This window comes from Lonchura striata, chromosome 27 (genome assembly GCF_046129695.1).
Source record: "Lonchura striata isolate bLonStr1 chromosome 27, bLonStr1.mat, whole genome shotgun sequence".
Classification (NCBI taxonomy): domain Eukaryota; kingdom Metazoa; phylum Chordata; class Aves; order Passeriformes; family Estrildidae; genus Lonchura; species Lonchura striata.
In genome coordinates this window covers 9,376,970-9,396,926 of record NC_134629.1, presented here as the reverse complement: position 1 = coordinate 9,396,926, position 19,957 = coordinate 9,376,970, and the positions used below count along the sequence as shown (strand labels likewise).

The 19,957-nt window shown below is 48.3% G+C and overlaps 1 protein-coding gene across 1 annotated transcript in view; it reads right to left on the bottom strand.

Annotated features, from left to right (window-relative positions):
* Positions 1-4,727: 4,727 nt before the first annotated feature.
* IKZF4 (IKAROS family zinc finger 4) overlaps positions 4,728-19,957 on the bottom strand; it is a 34,889-nt gene continuing 19,659 nt past the window's right edge. Inside the window, exons 7-9 of the mRNA XM_077788711.1 lie at positions 17,625-17,756; positions 13,916-14,041; positions 4,728-7,917 (exon numbers count right to left, since the gene is read on the bottom strand). Coding sequence (XP_077644837.1) covers positions 7,229-7,917; positions 13,916-14,041; positions 17,625-17,756 — 947 coding nt within the window. The 3' untranslated portion in view covers positions 4,728-7,228. The remainder of the gene's footprint in view (positions 7,918-13,915; positions 14,042-17,624; positions 17,757-19,957) is intronic.

Genomic DNA, 19,957 nt, shown 5'->3' with positions numbered 1-19,957 from the left:
TGAGATTGCTCCCGCGCTGTGCGTGTGACGTCATCCGCAGGGCGCGCGCGCCGCGAGGGCTGCTGGGAAATGGAGTCCGGAATGGGGCGGTGGCCCCGCCGCCATTTCTGGGGGGCATCGGTGACATGGGGGTGTCCCCAAGGCCGGGTGTCCCCAGTGTCCCCTGTCCCCTCTTGGGGATCCCCAGTGTCCCCTGTCCCCTCTTGGGGATCCCCAGTGTCCTGTGCCCCCCCAAAATCCCCTAAGAGAGACCCCAATGTCCTTTGTCCCCAGTGTCCCCAATGTCCGGGTGTCCCCCATGCTCTTTGTCCCCATTCCTGGATGTCCCCCATGTCCCTTGTCCCCGTTTCTGTGTCCCCTGTCCCCATTTTTGGTTGTACCCAATGTCCCCGTTTCTACCCCTGTCCCCATTTCTGTGTCCCCAATGTCCCCGTTTCTGTCCCCTGTCCCCATTTCTGTGTCCCCAATGTCCCCGTTTCTACCCCTGTCCCCATTTCTGTGTCCCCAATGTCCACTGCCCCCATTTCTGGATGTCCCCAGTGTCCCCTGTCCCCATTTCTGATTTTCCCTGTCCCCATTTCTGCCCTTTGTCCCCATTTCTGGATGTCCCCAATGTCCCAAATGTCCCCTGTCCCCATCCCTGTCCCCATTTCCGTGTCCTTTATCCCCATTTCTGTCCTTTATCCCCATTTCCGTGTCATTTATCCCCATTTCCGTGTCCTTTATCCCCATTTCCGTGTCCTTTATCCCCATTTCTGTCATTTATCCCCATTTCCGTGTCCTTTATCCCCATTTCTGTGTCCTTTTTCCCCATTTCCGTGTCCTTTTTCCCCATTTCCGTGTCCTTTATCCCCATTTCCGTGTCCTTTATCCCCATTTCTGTGTCATTTATCCCCATTTCCGTGTCCTTTATCCCCATTTTTGTGTCCTTTATCCCCATTTCTGTGTCATTTATCCCCATTTCCGTGTCCTTTATCCCCATTTCTGTCCTTTTTCCCCATTTCCGTGTCCTTTATCCCCATTTCCGTGTCCTTTATCCCCATTTCTGTGTCATTTTTCCCCATTTCCGTGTCCTTTATCCTCATTTCCGTGTCCTTTATCCCCATTTCTGTCCTTTATCCCCATTTTTGTGTCCTTTATCCCCATTTCTGTGTCATTTATCCCCATTTCCGTGTCCTTTATCCCCATTTCTGTGTCATTTATCCCCATTTCCGTGTCCTTTATCCCCATTTCTGTGTCATTTATCCCCATTTCCGTGTCCTTTATCCCCATTTCTGTCCTTTTTCCCCATTTCCGTGTCCTTTATCCCCATTTCCGTGTCCTTTATCCCCATTTCTGTGTCATTTATCCCCATTTCCGTGTCCTTTTTCCCCATTTCCGTGTCCTTTATTCCCATTTCCGTGTCCTTTATCCCCATTTCCGTGTCCTTTATCCCCATTTCTGTCCTTTATCCCCATTTTTGTGTCCTTTATCCCCATTTCTGTGTCATTTATCCCCATTTCCGTGTCCTTTATCCCCATTTCCGTGTCCTTTATCCCCATTTCCGTGTCCTTTATCCCCATTTCTGTGTCATTTATCCCCATTTCCGTGTCCTTTTTCCCCATTTCCGTGTCCTTTATTCCCATTTCCGTGTCCTTTATCCCCATTTCCGTGTCCTTTATCCCCATTTCTGTGTCCTTTATCCCCATTTCCGTGTCCTTTATCCCCATTTCCGTGTCCTTTTTCCCCATTTCCGTGTCCTTTATTCCCATTTCCGTGTCCTTTATCCCCATTTCCGTGTCCTTTATCCCCATTTCCGTGTCCTTTATCCCCATTTCCGTGTCCTTTATCCCCATTTCTGTGTCCTTTATCCCCATTTCCGTGTCCTTTATCCCCATTTCTGTGTCATTTATCCCCATTTTTGTGTCCTTTATCCCCATTTCCGTGTCCTTTATCCCCATTTCCGTGTCCTTTATCCCCATTTCTGTGTCATTTATCCCCATTTCCGTGTCCTTTATCCCCATTTCTGTCCTTTATCCCCATTTCCGTGTCCTTTATTCCCATTTCTGTCCTTTATCCCCATTTCTGTCCTTTATCCCCATTTCCGTGTCCTTTATCCCCATTTCCATGTCCTTTATCCCCATTTCCGTGTCCTTTATTCCCATTTCCGTGTCCTTTATCCCCATTTCTGTGTCATTTATCCCCATTTCCGTGTCCTTTTTCCCCATTTCCGTGTCCTTTATTCCCATTTCCGTGTCCTTTTTCCCCATTTCCGTGTCCTTTATTCCCATTTCCGTGTCCTTTTTCCCCATTTCTGTGTCATTTATCCCCATTTCTGTCCCCAGTGTCCCCAAGCAGGCCCTGGAATTTTGGGGCACATTAAATTATTCCCGTTTAATTGGAAGCCGAGCCTCGGGCAGTTACAGTACAAAACTTACAGCAGATCTCGTTAACAACAAGTCATTAATTACAATATTTTACAGCTACAAAAGCTCCCGGGAAAAGGGGGGGAAAAAAAGGCTCCAAAACCTCACAAAAAAAGGGAAAAAAAGGAAAAAAAATCAAAAAAAAACAACGGCAAATCCATGAATTCCTCGGGATTTTTTTGGGGGGTTGGGGGTATTGCACATCCTCGTTTTGTTCTTCATCTGTCGGGTTTAAAAAATAGATATTTACAGGGTAAAGCCACCTGGAGGTCGTAGAAAATTCCTAAATTTCCTAAATTCTTAAATTCCTACAGTTTGGGGGGTGGGGGGGGGGAAATAGGGGGAAAAAGGGAAATAAAATGGAAATTAAATGGGAAAGGGGAAGAAAATGGGGGGGAAATAATGGGGAAAAGGGGAGAAAAAAGGGGGGAAATGGAAATAAAATGGGAAAGGGAGGAAAAAAGGGGGAAAATGGAAATAAAATGGGAAAGGGAGGAAAAAAGGGGGAGAAAAAGGGGGAAATGAAATAAAATGGAAAAGGGGAGAAAAAAGGGGAGAAAGGAATGGTAAAAAGGGAATAAAATGGAAAAGGAGGAAAAAAGAATGGAAAAAGGGGGGAAAAGGGAAATAAAATGGAAAAGTGGAAAAAATGGGGGGAAAAGAATGGAAAAAAGGGGAATAAAATGGAAAAGGGGGAGAAAAAGGAAAAAGGGGCAGAAAAAAGGGGGAAAACTGAAATAAAATAGGGAAGGGGGAGAAAAAAGGGGGGAAAAGGGGGAGGAAATGAAATAAAATGGAAAAGGGGAGAAAAAAAGGGAGGAAAAGGGAAATAAAATGGAAAATGGGGAGGAAAAAGGGGAGAAAAAAGGGGAAAAAAAGGGAAATAAAATGGAAAATGTGGGAGAAAAAAGGGGAAAAAGAATGGAAAAAAGGGAAAGCCCCATTTGGGACTGAAACCCTTTTTTTGGGGTTCAAAGCCCCTGTTTTGGGTCGGTTCCGGCGCCGGGGGAGGGGTGGGGGTACCCCAAAAATGGGGATGGGAATTGGGGGACCCCCCTGAGCGCCGTGGGGGAGGGGAAAGGGGGAAAAGTCCCCAAAAGTCCCCAAAACTCAAACCCTTTTTTGGGGTTCAAAGCCCCTTTTTTGGGTCGGTTCCGGCGCTGGGGGAGGGGTGGGGGTACCCCAAAAATGGGGGGACCCCCCTGAGCGCCGTGGGGGAGGGGGAAAGTCCCCAAAAGTCCCCAAAATTTGGGGGGGGGCAGCGGGCGCTGCTGAGGTGCTCGGGTGTCCCCACGAGGGAACGGCTTTGGTTTGGTTCGTCCTGGGCCGGGGCACCCCCAAACGGGGGAACTGGGGGGACCCCCGAAATGGGGGGCAGTGGGACCCCAAAATGTGGGGGGAAATGGGGGAGGACCCCAAAATGTGGGGGGGAATGGGGGAGGACCCCAAAGTGGGGGGAGCACCCAAAGTGGGGGGGAAATGGGGTGGGGGGACCCTAAAAGGGGGAAATGGGGGACCCCCGAAATGGGGGTGCAGTGGGACCCCAAAATGTGGGGGGGAATGGGGGGGATCCCCCCAAAGTGGGGGGAGCACCCAAAGTGGGGGGGAAATGGGGTGGGGGGACCCTAAAAGGAGGAAATGGGGTGGGGGGACCCTAAAAGGGGGAAATGGGGGACCCCCCCAAAGTGGGGGGGAGTGGGACCCCCAAAATGTGGGAGGAAATGTGGGGCACCCCCAAAATGGGGGAGTGGGGTGGGGGGAACCCACAAAATGGGGTGGGGGGACCACCCAATGTGGGGGGAAATGGGGCTGGGGGACCCCTAAAGTGGGGGGAGTGGGGTGGAGGGACCCCCCAAAATTGGGGGGAAATGGGGTGGGGGGGACCCCCAAATTGGAAGGGAAATGGGGGGCGGGATGACTCCCAAAATGGGGGGAAATGGGGCTGGGGTCCCCCAAATCTGAGGGGTTGGGGTCCCCCATGGGTGGGGGGCTGGGGTTGGGGGTCCCCCCAGCTCCTCCCTCTTTGTCACAGCCCAAATTTGGGGGATCCCCCAAATCTGGGGGTCCCACCCTGGCTGTGCCCAGGGGGAGGGGGAGACCCCAGGACCCCCACCCTCAATTTAGGGGGGTCAGGAGAGGATTTGGGGGGGGCTTGGGGAAGAATTTGGGGGGGATTTGGGGAAAAATTTGGGGAAGGATTGGGGAAGAATTTGGGGGGGATTTGGAAGAGAATTTTTGGGGGATTTGGGGAAGGATTTGGGGAGGATTTGGGGAGAATCTTGGGGGGATTTGGGGGAGAATTTGGGAAGGATTTGGGGAGAATTTTTGGGGGATTTGGGGCAGAATTTGGGGGAGAATTTGGGAAGGATTTGGGGGAAGATTTTTGGGAGACTTGGGGAAGGATTTGGGGGAGAATTTGGGAAGGATTTGGGGAGAATTTTTGGGGGATTTGGGGGAGAATTTAGGGATTTAGGGAAAGATTGGGGGAGAATTTGGGGAAGTATCTGGGGGAGAATTTGGGGGAGAATTTTTGCAGGATTTAGGGAAGGATTTGGGGGAGAATTTGGGGCAGGATTTTTTGGGGATTTGGGGAAGGATTTTGGGGGGATTTAGGGAAGAATTTGGGGGATTTGGGAGAGGATTTGGGGGAGACTTTTTTGGGGGTTTGGGGAAGGATTGGGGAAGGATGTGGGGGAGAATTTGGGGCAGGATTTGGGGGTCCCCACGTCCCATTCCGGGGTACCCCGGTTAAAGCTGAGGATGGGGCAGCTCCCCCCGGGCTGGGGGGGTCAGGCTGAGTTTTGGGGGGTCCCGGGGGGGTTTAGCACCGAATTTTGAGGTTCCTTTAGCCCGGGAACGGGCGGGAGCAGGGCAAGGGGGGGAACAGTCTCCAAAAATTCAAGTGAGACCTTTTTTTGTCTTTTTTTTTTTTTTTTTGTCTTTTTTTTTGGGGGTGAAAAACCCCAAGAATTATCAAAAGAGCAACGGAAAAGCTTAATAAATAACGAGGGGAAAGGGAAATAAAAAGCAGAAAAAAAGTTCCTATTCAATATTTAAATAACTTTGTTTATAAAAAGGAGGATTAAGGGCTCTCCCTAGGTGGGGCTGGTCGGGTTTTGGGGTTTTTTTGGGGGTTTTTTGTTGTTGTTGTTAAATACTTTTTTGTGTTGTTTTGTTGTTTTTTCTAGCCAAAGTCAGTGCAAAGGAGTATAAAAGAAAATAAAAATAAAAATAACACAACCCAACAGTTCCATGCCCTATAAGGATGGGAGGGAGGGGGAAAATTGGGGAGAAAAAAGGGAATTTGAGGGAATTTTTCCAACCTCACATTTTGTGCTCGTGGCGCACGATGTGGGAGGGGAAAATTGGGGGGAAAAAGGGAAAATAGGAGGGGGGAAAAAGGGGAAATAGCAGGGGAAAATCAGGGAAAAATGGGAAAATAGGAGGGGAAAATCAAGGGGAAAAGGGGAAAATGGGACAGGGAAAAAAAAGGGGAAATAGGAGGGGAAATTGGGGGGGAAAAGTGGGAATTTGAGACAGAGGAGATTTTTTTTTCCAACCTCACATTTTGCCCACAATGTGGGAGAGGAAATGGGAGGAGAAAAAGGGGAATTTGAGGATGGGGAATTTTCCAAACTCACATTTTTTGTTTGGGAGGGGAAAATCAGGGAATTGGAGGAAGGAAAGGGAGGGATTTTCCCACCTCACATTTTGTGTTTGGAAGGGGAAAACTGGGGAATTGGAGGCAGGAAAAAGGGGATTTTCCCATCTCACATTTTGAGTTTGCTGTGCACGACTTAGGAGGAGAAAACTGGGGTGAGATCAGAAAATTGGGGGCAGAAAAAGGGGGATTTTCCCATCTCACATTTTGTGCTTGCCATGTACAATGCAGGAAGGGAAAATTCAGGAATTTGAGGCAGGAAAAGGGGGATTTTCCCATCTCACATTTGTGTTTGCTGAGCACAATTTGAAGGGAAAACTGGGGTGAAATCAGAAAATTGGAGGCAGGAAAAGAGGATTTTCCCATCTCACATTTGGTGTTTGCTGAACACGATTTAGGAGGGGAAAATTGAGGAATTTGAGGCAGGAAAGGGGGGATTTTCCCATCTCACATTTGTGTTTGCTGAGCACGATTTGAGGGGAAAACCGGGGTAAAATCAGAAAATTGGAGGCAGGAAAGGGGGAATTTTCCCATCTCACATTTTGTGTTTGCTGAGCACAATTTAGGAGGGGAAAACCGGGGTAAAATCAGAAAATTGAAGGCAAGAAAAGGGGGAATTTTCCCATCTCACATTTTGTGTTTGCTGAGCACGATTTAGGAGGAGGAAATTGGGGAATCTGAGGCAGGAAAAGGGGGAATTTTCCCATCTCACATTTGTGTTTGCTGAGCACGATTTAGGAGGGGAAAACCGGGGTAAAATCAGAAAATTGGAGGCAGGAAAGGGGGGGATTTTCCCATCTCACATTTTGTGTTTGCTGAGCACGATTTAGGAGGGGAAAACCGGAGTAAAATCAGAAAATTGGAGGCAGGAAAGGGGGGGATTTTCCCATCTCACATTTGTGTTTGCTGAGCACGATTTGAGGGGAAAACCGGGGTAAAATCAGAAAATTGGAGGCAGGAAAGGAGGAATTTTCCCATCTCACATTTTGTGTTTGCTGAGCACGATTTAGGAGGGGAAAACCGGGGTAAAATCAGAAAATTGGAGGCAGGAAAGGGGGGGATTTTCCCATCTCACATTTTGTGTTTGCTGAGCACGATTTAGGAGGGGAAAACCGGGGTGAAATCAGAAAACTGGAGGCAGGAAAGGGCGACGTCTCCCACCTCAGATCTTGTGCTCCCCGCGCACGATGTGCGAGGAGAACTCGTAGCGGTCCTGGCTGCGGTAGCCGCAGATGTTGCACTCGAAAGGGTCCCTGAAGCCGTGGCAGCCCATGTGGATGGTGAACATGACGTGGTCCAGGAAGAGCACGCGGCAGTGCTCGCAGCAGAACGCCCGCAGCTGCTCGCCCTCCTCGTTGAGCACCCGCAGCGATTCCTTGGGGAAACACCTCGCCGCTCCGTCGGGATCCTCCTTGGGCTCCTCCTTGGCATAGGCGGGGCTGTGGCGGCTGCTGCCGCCGCCCGCTCGCTCCTCCTGGGTGCTGTCGGTGTCCGTGGAGTCGTGGCAGCCGTTGGACGGGGACGCCCCGCCGGCCGAGCTGCGGAAAATCACCGGGATTCCTTCGGCGCCGTCCTCCGAGGAGTCGCCGCGGCCCCGCGGCAGCTCGAGGCGGGCGGGCAGGGCTTGGATTTGGGTGTAGACGGAGCTGATGACCGGCGTGACCTCGGTGATGCAGTTGGTGGCCAGGCGGAGCGGGCGGAGAGGGTCGGCGGAGCCCAGCAGCGAGAGCGGCCCGGCGTAGGGCGGCTCCAGGGAGTGGCCGCGGGACGGGAGCACCTCCACGTCCTTGTCGAACGCGGGGCTGACATCGAAGGGCAGCTCCGAGAGGGCGAAGCGCATCTGCTTCTCACCTGCGGGGGAACCCAGAATTAGAGGGGGAACCCCAAAATGTGAGAGGGGAACCCCAAAGTGTGAGAGGGGAACCCCAAAGTGTGAGAGGGGAGCCCCAAAATGTGAGAGGGAACCCCAAAATGTGAGAGGGAACCGAGGAATTGGAGAGGGAATCCTGAAATCGGAGAGCGGAACCCAAAATGTGAGAGGGGAACACTGAAATCTGAGGGGAGCACCCCGAAATATGAGAGGGGAACCCCGAAATCTGAGAGAGGGAACCCCAAAATCAGAGAGGGAACCCCAAAATCTGAGAGGGGAACCCCAAAATGTGAGAGGGAACCCCAAAATGTGAGAGAGGGAACCCCCACGTCCTTGTCGAACGCGGGGCTGACATCGAAGGGCAGCTCCGAGAGGGCGAAGCGCATCTGCTTCTCACCTGCGGGGGAACCCAGAATTAGAGGGGGAACCCCAAAGTGTGAGAGGGGAACCCCAAAGTGTGAGAGGGGAACCCCAAAGTGTGAGAGGGGAGCCCCAAAGTGTGAGAGGGAACCCCAAAATGTGAGAGGGAACCGAGGAATTGGAGAGGGAATCCTGAAACCAGAGAGTGGAACCCAAAATGTGAGAGGGGAACACCAAAATCTGAGAGGGGAACCCCAAAATGTGAGAAGGGAGCCCCGAAATCAGAGAGGGAACCGAGGAATTGGAGAGGGAATCCTGAAATCGGAGAGCGGAACCCAAAATGTGAGAGGGGAACACCAAAATCTGAGGGGAGCACCCCAAAATATGAGAGGGGAACCCCGAAATCTGAGAGAGGGAACCCCAAAATCAGAGAGGGAACCCCAAAATGTGAGAGGGAACCCCAAAATGTGAGAGGGGAGCCCCGAAATCTGAGAGGGAACCCCGGAATCGGAGAGGGAATCCTGAAATCGGAGAGCGGAACCCAAACTCTGAGAGGGGAACACTGAAATCTGAGAGGGGCACCCCAAAATTGGAGGGGAGCCCCGAAATAGGAGAGGGGAACCCCGAAATCTGAGAGAGGGAACCCTAAAATCAGAGAGGGGACCCCAAAATGTGAGAGGGAAGCCCCGAAATCTGAGAGGGAACCCCAAAATGTGAGAGGGGAGCCCCGAAATCTGAGAGAGAACCCCAAAATGTGAGAGGGGAGCCCCGAAATCTGAGAGAGAACCACGGAATCGGAGAGGGAATCCTGAAATCGGAGAGCGGAACCCAAAATCTGACAGGGGAACCCCAAAATCTGAGAAGGGCAGCCCAAAATTGGAGAGGGAACCCCAAAATCTGAGAGGGAACCCCAAAATCTGAGAGGGGCACCCCAAAATCGGAGGGGAGCACCTCGAAATATGAGAGGGGAACCCCGAAATCTGAGAGAGGAACACCAAGATCTGAGAGCGGCACCCCAAAATCAGAGACGGGGAGAGGGGCACCCCAAAATCAGACAGAAAAAAAAAAATCTGAGAGGGGAACCCTAAAATCTGACAGGGAACCCCGGAATCTGAGAGGGGAATCCTGAAATCAGAGAGCGGAACCTAAAATCTGAGAGGGAAACACTGAAATGTTAGAAGGGCACCCCAAAATCGGAGAGGGAACCCCGGAATCTGAGAGGGATCAGAGAGGGGAACGCCAAAATCTGAGAGGGGAACCTCAAAATCTGAGAGGGGAACCCCAAAATCTGAGAGAGGAACACCAAAATCTGAGAGCGGCACACCAAAATCTGAGACGGGGAGAGGGGCACCCCAAAATCAGACAGAAAAAAAAAAATCTGAGAGGGGAACGCCCAAAATCAGAGACAGGGAGAGGGGAACCCCAAAATCTGAGAGGAGAACCTCAAAATCTGAGAGGGAAACCCCACATGTGAGAGGGGAACCCCAAAATCTGAGAGGGAACCCCAAAATGTGAGAGGAGAACCTCAAAATCCGAGAGGGGACCCCAAAATCTGAGAGAAAAAAAAAAAATCTGAGAGGGGAACACCCAAAATCAGAGACAGAGAGAGGGGAGCCCCGAAATCAGAGAGGAACCCTGAAATCTGAGAGGGGAACCCCAAATGTGAGAGGGGAACCCCAAAATCTGAGAGGAGAACCCCAAAATGTGAGAGGGGAACCCCAAAATCTGAGAGGAGAACCTCAAAATCTGAGAGGGGACCCCAAAATGTGAGAGGGGACCCCAAAATGTGAGAGAGGAACCCCAAAATCTGAGAGGAGAACCTCAAAATCTGAGAGGGAAACCCCAAATGTGAGACGGGAACCCCAAAATCTGAGAGGGGACCCCAAATGTGAGAGGGGAACCCCAAAATGTGAGAGGAGAACCTCAAAATGTGAGAGGGAAACCCCAAATGTGAGACGGGAAGCCCAAAATCTGAGAGGGGACCCCAAAATGTGAGAGGGGACCCCAAATCAGAGAGAGAAATTGTGGGGACACCATCAGGGCGCCCCAAAATCAGAGAGAGGGGTGGGGAACACACACCCCAAAATCTCTGACAAGGGGTCAAGGTGGGATGGGGGAACCCCAAAATCAGACAGAGGGGTTGGGATGGAACGAGGACACCCAAATTTGGGCTTTTAAAATTTTTTTAAAAATTAAAAAAAATAATATTTAAAAATTTTAAAAGGGTATTTTGTTAATTTGAGGGGCTGCTTTTAGTTTAAGGGGTTTTAATTGAGGTGAATTTTTATTCTGAGGGGAGAATTTGGAATTTGAGGGGGGGATTTGTTAATTTGAGGAGAGAATTTTTTAATTTGAGAAGTATTTTTGATTTTAGGTGTTTTTTTGGTAAATTTAGGGTTTTTTTTTAAATTTGAAGGCAAAATTGTTTAATTTGAGGGTTTTTTTTTAAATTTAAGGTATTTTTTTTAAATTTGATGTGGGTTTTTTTGTTTATTTGAGCCATTAAGGGTTTTTTTTGTTAATTTAAGGTGTTTTTTTATAATTTAAAGGCAGAATTCTTTTAATTCGAGGGGTTCTTTTTTAATTTAAGGGTATTTTTTTAAACTGAGGTGGTTTTTTTGTTAATTTGAGGGTTTTTTCATTAATTTGCAGGTATTGTTTAGTTTAAAGGGGTTTTCTTTACTGTGAGGAGAAATTTCTTTAATTAAAAGTTTTTTTAAAAAATGAGCGGCTTTTCTTTTAATTTAAATTTGTATTTTTCAATTTGAGCTATTTTCTGTTAGTTTGAGGGTTTTTTCCATTAATTTGCAGATATTTTTTAATTTAAGGTGGGGTTTTTTTTGTGTGAGGGGAATTTTCTTTAATTAAAGCTTTTTTAAAAAAATGAACGGCTTTGCTTTTAATTTGAATTTATATTTTTCATTTTAAGCCGGTTTTTGGTTAACCTGAGCTCCATTTTGTGGGTTATTTTGCGGGCATTTTTTATTTTAAAGGGGGTTTTTCTTTAGCGTGAGGCGAATTTTCTTTAATTAAAGCTTTTTTAAAAAACAAGTTGCTTTTCTTTTAATTTGAATTTATATTTTCCAATATAAGCCGAATTTTTGTTAATTTGAGGGCTTTGTGTGGGGAATGCCTGAGGCTGCCCCTCACTTCCCGCCCAGGGAATTTTTCCACCTTTTCCATCTTTTCCACCTTTTCCAGCTTTTCCTTACCCACAAATTTCTGCGGCTTGGAGAATTTCCTCTCGGATTTTTGCTGATTTCAGGATATTTTTTGGTTATTTTGTATTTTTTCCTTTAAGGGGGATTTTTTGTTAATGTGAGGGAAAAATTTTTAAATAATTTTTTTATCTTTTAAAGGGATGTTTTTATTTTAATTTTAATTCATATTTTTAATTTTAAGCCAGTTTTTTTTGTTAATCTGACCTCCACTTTGAGGCTTTTGTGTGGGAAATCCCTTCCCGCTCCCCCCCCACCCACCCATCCCTGAGGCCACCCCTCACTTCCCGCTGAGGGAATTTTTCCACCTTTTCCAATTTTTTTCCACCTTTTCCTCACCCACAAATTTCTGTGGCTTGGAGAATATCCTCTCGGATTTTTGCTGATTTCAGGATTTTTTTTTTTGTTATTTTGCGGGTATTTTTACATTTAAAGGGATTTTTTTAGTGTGAGGGAAAAATTTTTTAATAGTATTTTTTATGTTTTTTTAAAGGGATGCTTTACTTTTAAATTGAATATATTTTTCATTTTAAGCAGGATTTTTATTAATTTGGGGCCTTTGTGTGGGGAATCCCTTCCCACCCCCCCCCACCCATCCCCGAGTCCGCCCCTCACTTCCCGCTGAGGGAATTTTTCCAGCTTTTCCATTTTTTTCCACCTTTTCCATATTTTCCTTACCCACAAATTCCTGCAGCTTGTTTCCTCTCGGATTTTTGCTGATTTCAGGATTTTTTTGGTTATTTTGTGGGTATTTTTTCATTTAAGGGTTTGGGTTTTTTTTTAGTGTGAGGGAAAAATTTTTTAGTAGTATTTTTTATGGTTTTTTAAAGGGATGCTTTACTTTTAAATTGAATATATTTTTCATTTTAAGCAGGATTTTTGTTAATTTGAGGCTTTTGTGTGGGGAATCCCTTCCCACCCCCCCCACCCATCCCCGAGTCCGCCCCTCACTTCCCGCTGAGGGAATTTTTCCATCTTTTCCATTTTTTTCCACCTTTTCCATATTTTCCTCACCCACAAATTTCTGCGGCTTGGAGAATTTCCTCTCGGATTTTTGCTGATTTCAGCATTTTTTTTTTGGTTATTTTGCGGGTATTTTTACATTTAAAGGGATTTTTTTTTTAGTGTGAGGGAAAAATTTTTTAGTAGTATTTTTTATGGTTTTTTAAAGGGATGCTTTACTTTTAAATGGAATATATTTTTCATTTTAAGCAGGATTTTTGTTAATTTGAGGCTTTTGTGTGGGGAATCCCTTCCCACCCCCCCCACCCATCCCCGAGTCCGCCCCTCACTTCCCGCTGAGGGAATTTTTCCATCTTTTCCATTTTTTTCCACCTTTTCCATATTTTCCTCACCCACAAATTTCTGCGGCTTGGAGAATTTCCTCTCGGATTTTTGCTGATTTCAGCTTTTTTTTTTTGGTTATTTTGCGGGTATTTTTACATTTAAAGGGATTTTTTTTTTAGTGTGAGGGAAAAATTTTTTAGTAGTATTTTTTATGGTTTTTTAAAGGGATGCTTTACTTTTAAATGGAATATATTTTTCATTTTAAGCAGGATTTTTGTTAATTTGAGGCTTTTGTGTGGGGAATCCCTTCCCACCCCCCCCACCCATCCCCGAGTCCGCCCCTCACTTCCCTCTGAGGGAATTTTTCCAGCTTTTCCATTTTTTTTCACCTTTTCCATATTTTCTTTACCCACACATTTCTGCAGCTTGTTTCATCCCAGATTTTTCCTGATTTCAGGATTTTTTTTTTTTGTTATTTTGCGGGTATTTTTACATTTAAAGGGATTTTTTTTTTATTGTGAGGGAAAAATTTTTTAGTAGTATTTTTTATGTTTTTTTAAACGGATGCTTTACTTTTAAATTTAATATATTTTTCATTTTAAGCAGGATTTTTATTAATTTGGGGCCTTTGTGTGGGGAAATCCTTCCCTATCCCCCCCCCCCACTCGCTCATCCCCGAGTCCACCCCTCACTTCCCGCTGAGGAAATTTTCCACCTTTTCCAATTTTTTTCCACCTTTTCCATCTTTTCCTCACCCACAAATTTCTGCGGCTTGGAGAATTTCCTCTCGGATTTTTGCTGATTTCAGCTTTTTTTTTTTGTTATTTTGCGGGTATTTTTACATTTAAAGGGATTTTTTTTTTTAGTGTGAGGGAAAAAAATTTTAATAGTATTTTTTCTGTTTTTTTTAAAGGGATGATTTTTAAAAAGTTGAATTTATCTTTCACTTTAAGCCGGTTTTTTTTAATTAATTTGAGGCCTTTGTGTGGAGAAATCGTTCCCTGTCCCCCCCCCCCCACTCGCCCATCCCCGAGTCCGCCCCTCACTTCCCGCCGAGGGAATTTTTCCAGCTTTTCCATTTTTTTCCCTCCACCTTTTCCATCTTTTTCCTTACCCACAAATTTCTGAGGCGTGGATCGTTTCCTTTTAGTAAAGCTGCCTGCCAAACGCTCGATGAAGGTGGGGCGCTCAGGATGAAGCAACGCCTCGGGCACCATGTCCAGCTCCCGGATTTCCTCTCCTGCAGACGGCAAACAAAGACGGAAAAAAAAAAAAAAAAAAAGGAAAAAAAAAAAAAGAAAAAATAGGAGATGAGCGGGGCGGGACGGGATGTGCGGCAGGCGCTGGCGGAGCGGTGTGAGGGGAGGGAGAGGAGGCGGCCTCAGGGCTCCAGCCCCGCCATGGCCCCGGAGCGGCCGGGCCCGGCCGGGGATGAGGGAGGGACGGGCGGGGAGCGCGGAAACCCTGCCGGGAACGCTCGGGGATCGAGAGTGCCGCTGTGAAATGGCTCCCGAGACGAAAAATGCCGCTCGGGAAGGGTCAGTGAGCCCGGAAATCCTGCTCGGGAAGGGTCACCGAGCCGAAAAATGCCGGGCGGGAATGGTCCCGGAGCTGAGGGATTCCAGGCAGGAATGGTCACTGATCCCGGGAATCCTGCTTGGAAAGGGTCAGTCATCCTAAAAATCCTGATCTGAAATGGTTCCTGAGCCTAAAAATCCCGGTCTGGAATGGTCACTGATCCCGGGAATCCTGCTTGGGATGGGTCACTGAGCTGAGGGATTCCAGGCAGGAATGGTCACTGATCCCGGGAATCCTGCTTGGGATGGGTCACTGAGCTGAGGGATTCCAGGCAGGAATGGTCACTGATCCTGGGAATCCTGCTTGGAAAGGGTCACCGATCCCAGAAATCCTGGTCAGGAAGGGTCACCGAGCCTAAAAATCCTGGTCTGAAATGGTTCCTGAAACTAAAAATCCCGGTCTGGAATGGTCACTGATCCTGGGAATCCTGCTTGGAAAGGGTCAGTCATCCTAAAAATCCTGATCTGAAATGGTTCCTGAGCCTAAAAATCCCGGTCTGGAATGGTTCCTGAAACTAAAAATCCCGGTCTGGAATGGTCACTGATCCTGGGAATCCTGCTTGGAAAGGGTCAGTCATCCTAAAAATCCTGATCTGAAATGGTTCCTGAGCCTAAAAATCCCGGTCTGGAATGGTCACTGATCCTGGGAATCCTGCTTGGGAATGGTCACTGAGCTGAGGGATTCCAGGCAGGAATGGTCACTGATCCCGGGAATCCTGCCTGGGAATGGTCACTGAGCTGAGGGATTCCAGGCAGGAATTGTCACTGATCCCGGGAATCCTGCTTGGGAATGGTCACTGATCCCAGAAATCCTGCTCGGGAAGGGTCACCGAGCCTAAAAATGCCGGGCGGGAATGGCCCCGGAGCTGAGGGATTCCAGGCAGGAATGGTCACGGATCCCGGGAATCCTGCTCAGGAAGGGTCAGTGATCCTAAAAATCCTGGTCTGAAATGGTTCCTGAGATTAAAAATCCCGGTCTGGAATGGTCACTGATCCCGGGAATCCTGCCTGGGAATGGTCACTGAGCTGAGGGATTCCAGGCAGGAATTGTCACTGATCCCGGGAATCCTGCCTGGGAATGGTCACCGATCCCAGAAATCCTGCTTGGGAATGGTCACTGAGCTGAGGGATTCCAGGCAGGAATTGTCACTGATCCTGGGAATCCTGCTTGGGAATGGTCACCGATCCCAGAAATCCTGGTCAGGAAGGGTCACCGAGCCTAAAAATCCTGGTCTGAAATGGTTCCTGAAACTAAAAATCCCGGTCTGGAATGGTCACTGATCCTGGGAATCCTGCTTGGGAATGGTCACTGAGCTGAGGGATTCCAGGCAGGAATGGTCACTGATCCTGGGAATCCTGCTTGGGAAGGGTCAGTCATCCTAAAAATCCTGATCTGAAATGGTTCCTGAGCCTAAAAATCCCGGTCTGGAATGGTCACTGATCCCGGGAATCCTGCTTGGGAATGGTCACTGATCCTGGGAATCCTGCTTGGGAATGGTCCCGGAGCTGAGGGATTCCAGGCAGGAATGGTCACTGATCCCGGGAATCCTCCTTTGAAATGATCCCTAATCCTAAAAATCCTCCTTTGATCCCTGATCCTAAAAATCCTCCTTTGAAATGATCCCTGATCCTAAAAATCCTTTGAAATGATCCCTAATCCTAAAAATCCTCCTTTGAAATGATCCCTGATCCTAAAAATCCTTTGAAATGATCCCTAATCCTAAAAATCCTCCTTTGAAATTATCCCTGATCCCAAAAATTCTCCTCTGAAATGGTCCCTGATCCTAAAAATCCTAATTAGGAATGATCCGGCTCCCAAAAATCCTGCTCTGGAATGGCCCCAAATCCTGGGAATCCCAATGGGAATATTCCCAAAAATCCCACTCTGAAATGGGCTCTGATCCTGGAAACCCTAAATGGGAATATTCCCAAAAATCCTGCTCTGGAATGGGATCCCAAATGGGAACATTCCCAAAAATCCTGGGAATCCCAAATTAAAATATTCCCAAAAATCTGCTGTGGGGGCGTCGACTCACGGCACCGGGAGCATGATCCCAAAACTTCCCAGCCCTTTTCCATGGATTTGGGATCACATTCCCAAAATTTCCCACACGTTTCCATGGATTTGGGATCGCATTCCCAACCCCTTTTCCTGTCCCCAGGGGTTTGGGATCTGGGATTTTTGCGGGATTTTCCGGGGATTTTTTTCAGGATTTTTCTGGGATTTTTCTAGGATTTCTCCAAAATGTCTCCAGGATTTTTCCAGGATTTTTCTGGGATTTCCCGGGATTTTTTCCAGGATATTTCTGGAATAGTCCCAGGATTTTTCTGGGATTTTCCCAGGATTTCTCCAGGATTTTTCCGGGCTATTTCTGGGATTTTCCTGGAATTTTTCCAGGATTTTCCTGGAATATTTCTGGGATTTTCCCGGGATTTTTCTGGGATTTTCTTGGGCCTTCTGTGGGATTTTCCCATGATTACTCCGGGATTTTTCTGGTCTATTTCTGGGATTTTCCAAGGATTTTCCCAGGATATTTCTGGGATTTCCCCAGGATTTCTCCGGTCTATTTCTGGGATTTTCCAAGGATTTTCCCAGGATATTTCTGGGATTTTCCCAGGATTTTTCTGGGATTTTCCCAGGATTTTTCTGGGATATTTTTGGGGTATTCCCAGGAATTTTCCCAAGATTTTTGGGGCGCGGAGCTGCGGCGGTGCCGGTGGCTCTGGCAACGCTCCCTTTATCCATGGATTTGGGATCCTGGATTTTTCTGGGATATTTCTGGAATTTTTCCGGGATTTTCCTGGGAATTTTCCAGAATTTTCCCAGGATTTTTCTGGGCTATTTCTGGGATTTTCCCAGGACTTTTCTGGGATTGTTTCAGGATTTTCTTGGGATATTTCTGCTATTTTTCTGGGCTATTTCCAGGATTTCCCCAGGATTTTTCTGGGCTATTTCTGGGATTTTCCCAGGATATTTTTTGGGCTATTTCTGGGATTTTCCCAGGATTTTTCTGGGCTATTTTTGGGATTTTCCCGGGATTTTCCCGGGATATTTCCCGGGATTTTGGGGATTCCCAGCCCACCTGCGGGCGCGGGGCTGCGGCGGTGCCGGTGCCCGTGGCAGCGCTCCCTTTATCCACGGATTTGGGATCCTGGATTTCTCTGGGCTATTCCTGGGATTTTCCCAGGATATTTTCTGGGATATTTTGGGGATATTTCCTGGGATTTTGGGAATTCCCAGCCCACCTGAGGGCGCGGGGCTGCGGCGGTGCCGGTGCCCGTGGCAGCGCTCCCGGTGCTCCTCCAGGCTGCTCTGCTGCTTGTAGCTGCGGCCGCAGGAGCTGCACTTGTGCGGCTTCCCCACCACGGGCGAGGAGACTGCAACGGGATTTGGGATCAGGATTTGGGGTTTGGGGTTTGGGATTTGGGATTTGGGATCAGGATTTGGGGTTTGGGATCAGGATTTGGGGTTTGGGGTTTGGGATTTGGGATTTGGGATCAGGATTCACAGGCTGAGCTGCACTTGTGCGGCTTCCCCACCACGGGAGAGGAGACTGCAACGGGGTTTGGGGTCAGGATTTGGGGTTTGGGGTCAGGATTTGGGATTTGGGATCAGGATTTGGGATCAGGATTTGGGGTTTGGGATCAGGATTCGCAGGCTGAGCTGCACTTGTGCGGCTTCCCCACCACGGGCGAGGAGACTGCAACGGGGTTTGGGGTTTGGGGTCAGGATTTGGGAATTGGGGTCAGGATTTGGGAATTGGGGTCAGGATTTGGGATCAGGATTTGGGATTTGGGATCAGGATTCGCAGGCTGAGCTGCACTTGTGCGGCTTCCCCACCACGGGCGAGGAGACTGCAACGGGGTTTGGGGTCAGGATTTGGGATTTGGGATCAGGATTCGCAGGCTGAGCTGCACTTGTGCGGCTTCCCCACCACGGGAGAGGAGACTGCAACGGGGTTTGGGGTCAGGATTTGGGGTTTGGGGTCAGGATTTGGGATTTGGGATCAGGATTTGGGATCAGGATTTGGGGTTTGGGATCAGGATTCGCAGGCTGAGCTGCACTTGTGCGGCTTCCCCACCACGGGCGAGGAGACTGCAACGGGGTTTGGGGTTTGGGGTCAGGATTTGGGAATTGGGGTCAGGATTTGGGAATTGGGGTCAGGATTTGGGATCAGGATTTGGGATTTGGGATCAGGATTTGGGAATTGGGGTCAGGATTCACAGGCTGAGCTGCACTTGTGCGGCTTCCCCACCACGGGCGAGGAGACTGCAACGGGGTTTGGGGTCAGGATTTGGGAATTGGGGTCAGGATTTGGGATTTGGGATCAGGATTTGGGATCAGGATTTGGGATTTGGGATCAGGATTTGGGAATTGGGGTCAGGATTCACAGGCTGAGCTGCACTTGTGCGGCTTCCCCACCACGGGCGAGGAGACTGCAACGGGGTTTGGGGTTTGGGGTCAGGATTTGGGAATTGGGGTCAGGATTTGGGGTTTGGGGTTTGGGATCAGGATTTGGGATCAGGATTTGGGGTTTGGGATCAGGATTTGGGAATTGGGGTCAGGATTCACAGGCTGAGCTGCACTTGTGCGGCTTCCCCACCACGGGCGAGGAGACTGCAACGGGGTTTGGGGTCAGGATTTGGGGTTTGGGGTCAGGATTTGGGATTTGGGATCAGGATTTGGGATCAGGATTTGGGATTTGGGATCAGGATTTGGGAATTGGGGTCAGGATTCACAGGCTGAGCTGCACTTGTGCGGCTTCCCCACCACGGGCGAGGAGACTGCAACGGGGTTTGGGGTTTGGGATCAGGATTTGGGGTTTGGGATTTGGGATCAGGATTTGGGGTTTGGGATCAGGATTTGGGGTTTGGGATCAGGATTTGGGGTTTGGGGTTTGGGATTTGGGATCAGGATTTGGGATTTGGGGTTTGGGATCAGGATTTGGGATTTGGGATCAGGATTTAGGACCTGGGATTTGGGATACTGTCTATGGGAACTGGATTCCTTTTGGATTCTCCCCATTTCCCACCTCCCTCCACCCTCACCAAAAACCTCCAGCAAACCCAAAAAATTCCCTTTGCAACCCAACAAATTCCCTTTTCCAACCTGAAAAATTCCCTTTGCCAACCCAAAAAATTCCCTTTGCAACCCCAACAAATTCCCTTTGCAACCTCAACAAATTCCCTTTGCCACCCCAAAAAATTCCCTTTGCCAACCCCAAACCCTCCAGCAACCCCAAAAAATTCCGTTTTCCACCCCAAAAAATTCCCTTTGCCAACCCAAAAAATTCCCTTTTCCAACCCAAAAAATTCCCTTTGCCAACCCCAAAAATTCCCTTTCCCAACCTAAAAAATTCCCTTTCCCAACCCCAAACCCTCCAGCAACCCCAAACAATTCCCTTTCCCACCCAACAAATTCCCTTTCCCAACCCAACAAATTCCCTTTCCCAACCCCAAAAATTCCCTTTCCACCCAACAAATTCCCTTTCCCACCCAACAAATTCCCTTTTCCAACCTAAAAAATTCCCTTTCCCACCCAACAAATTCCCTTTCCCACCCAACAAATTCCCTTTCCC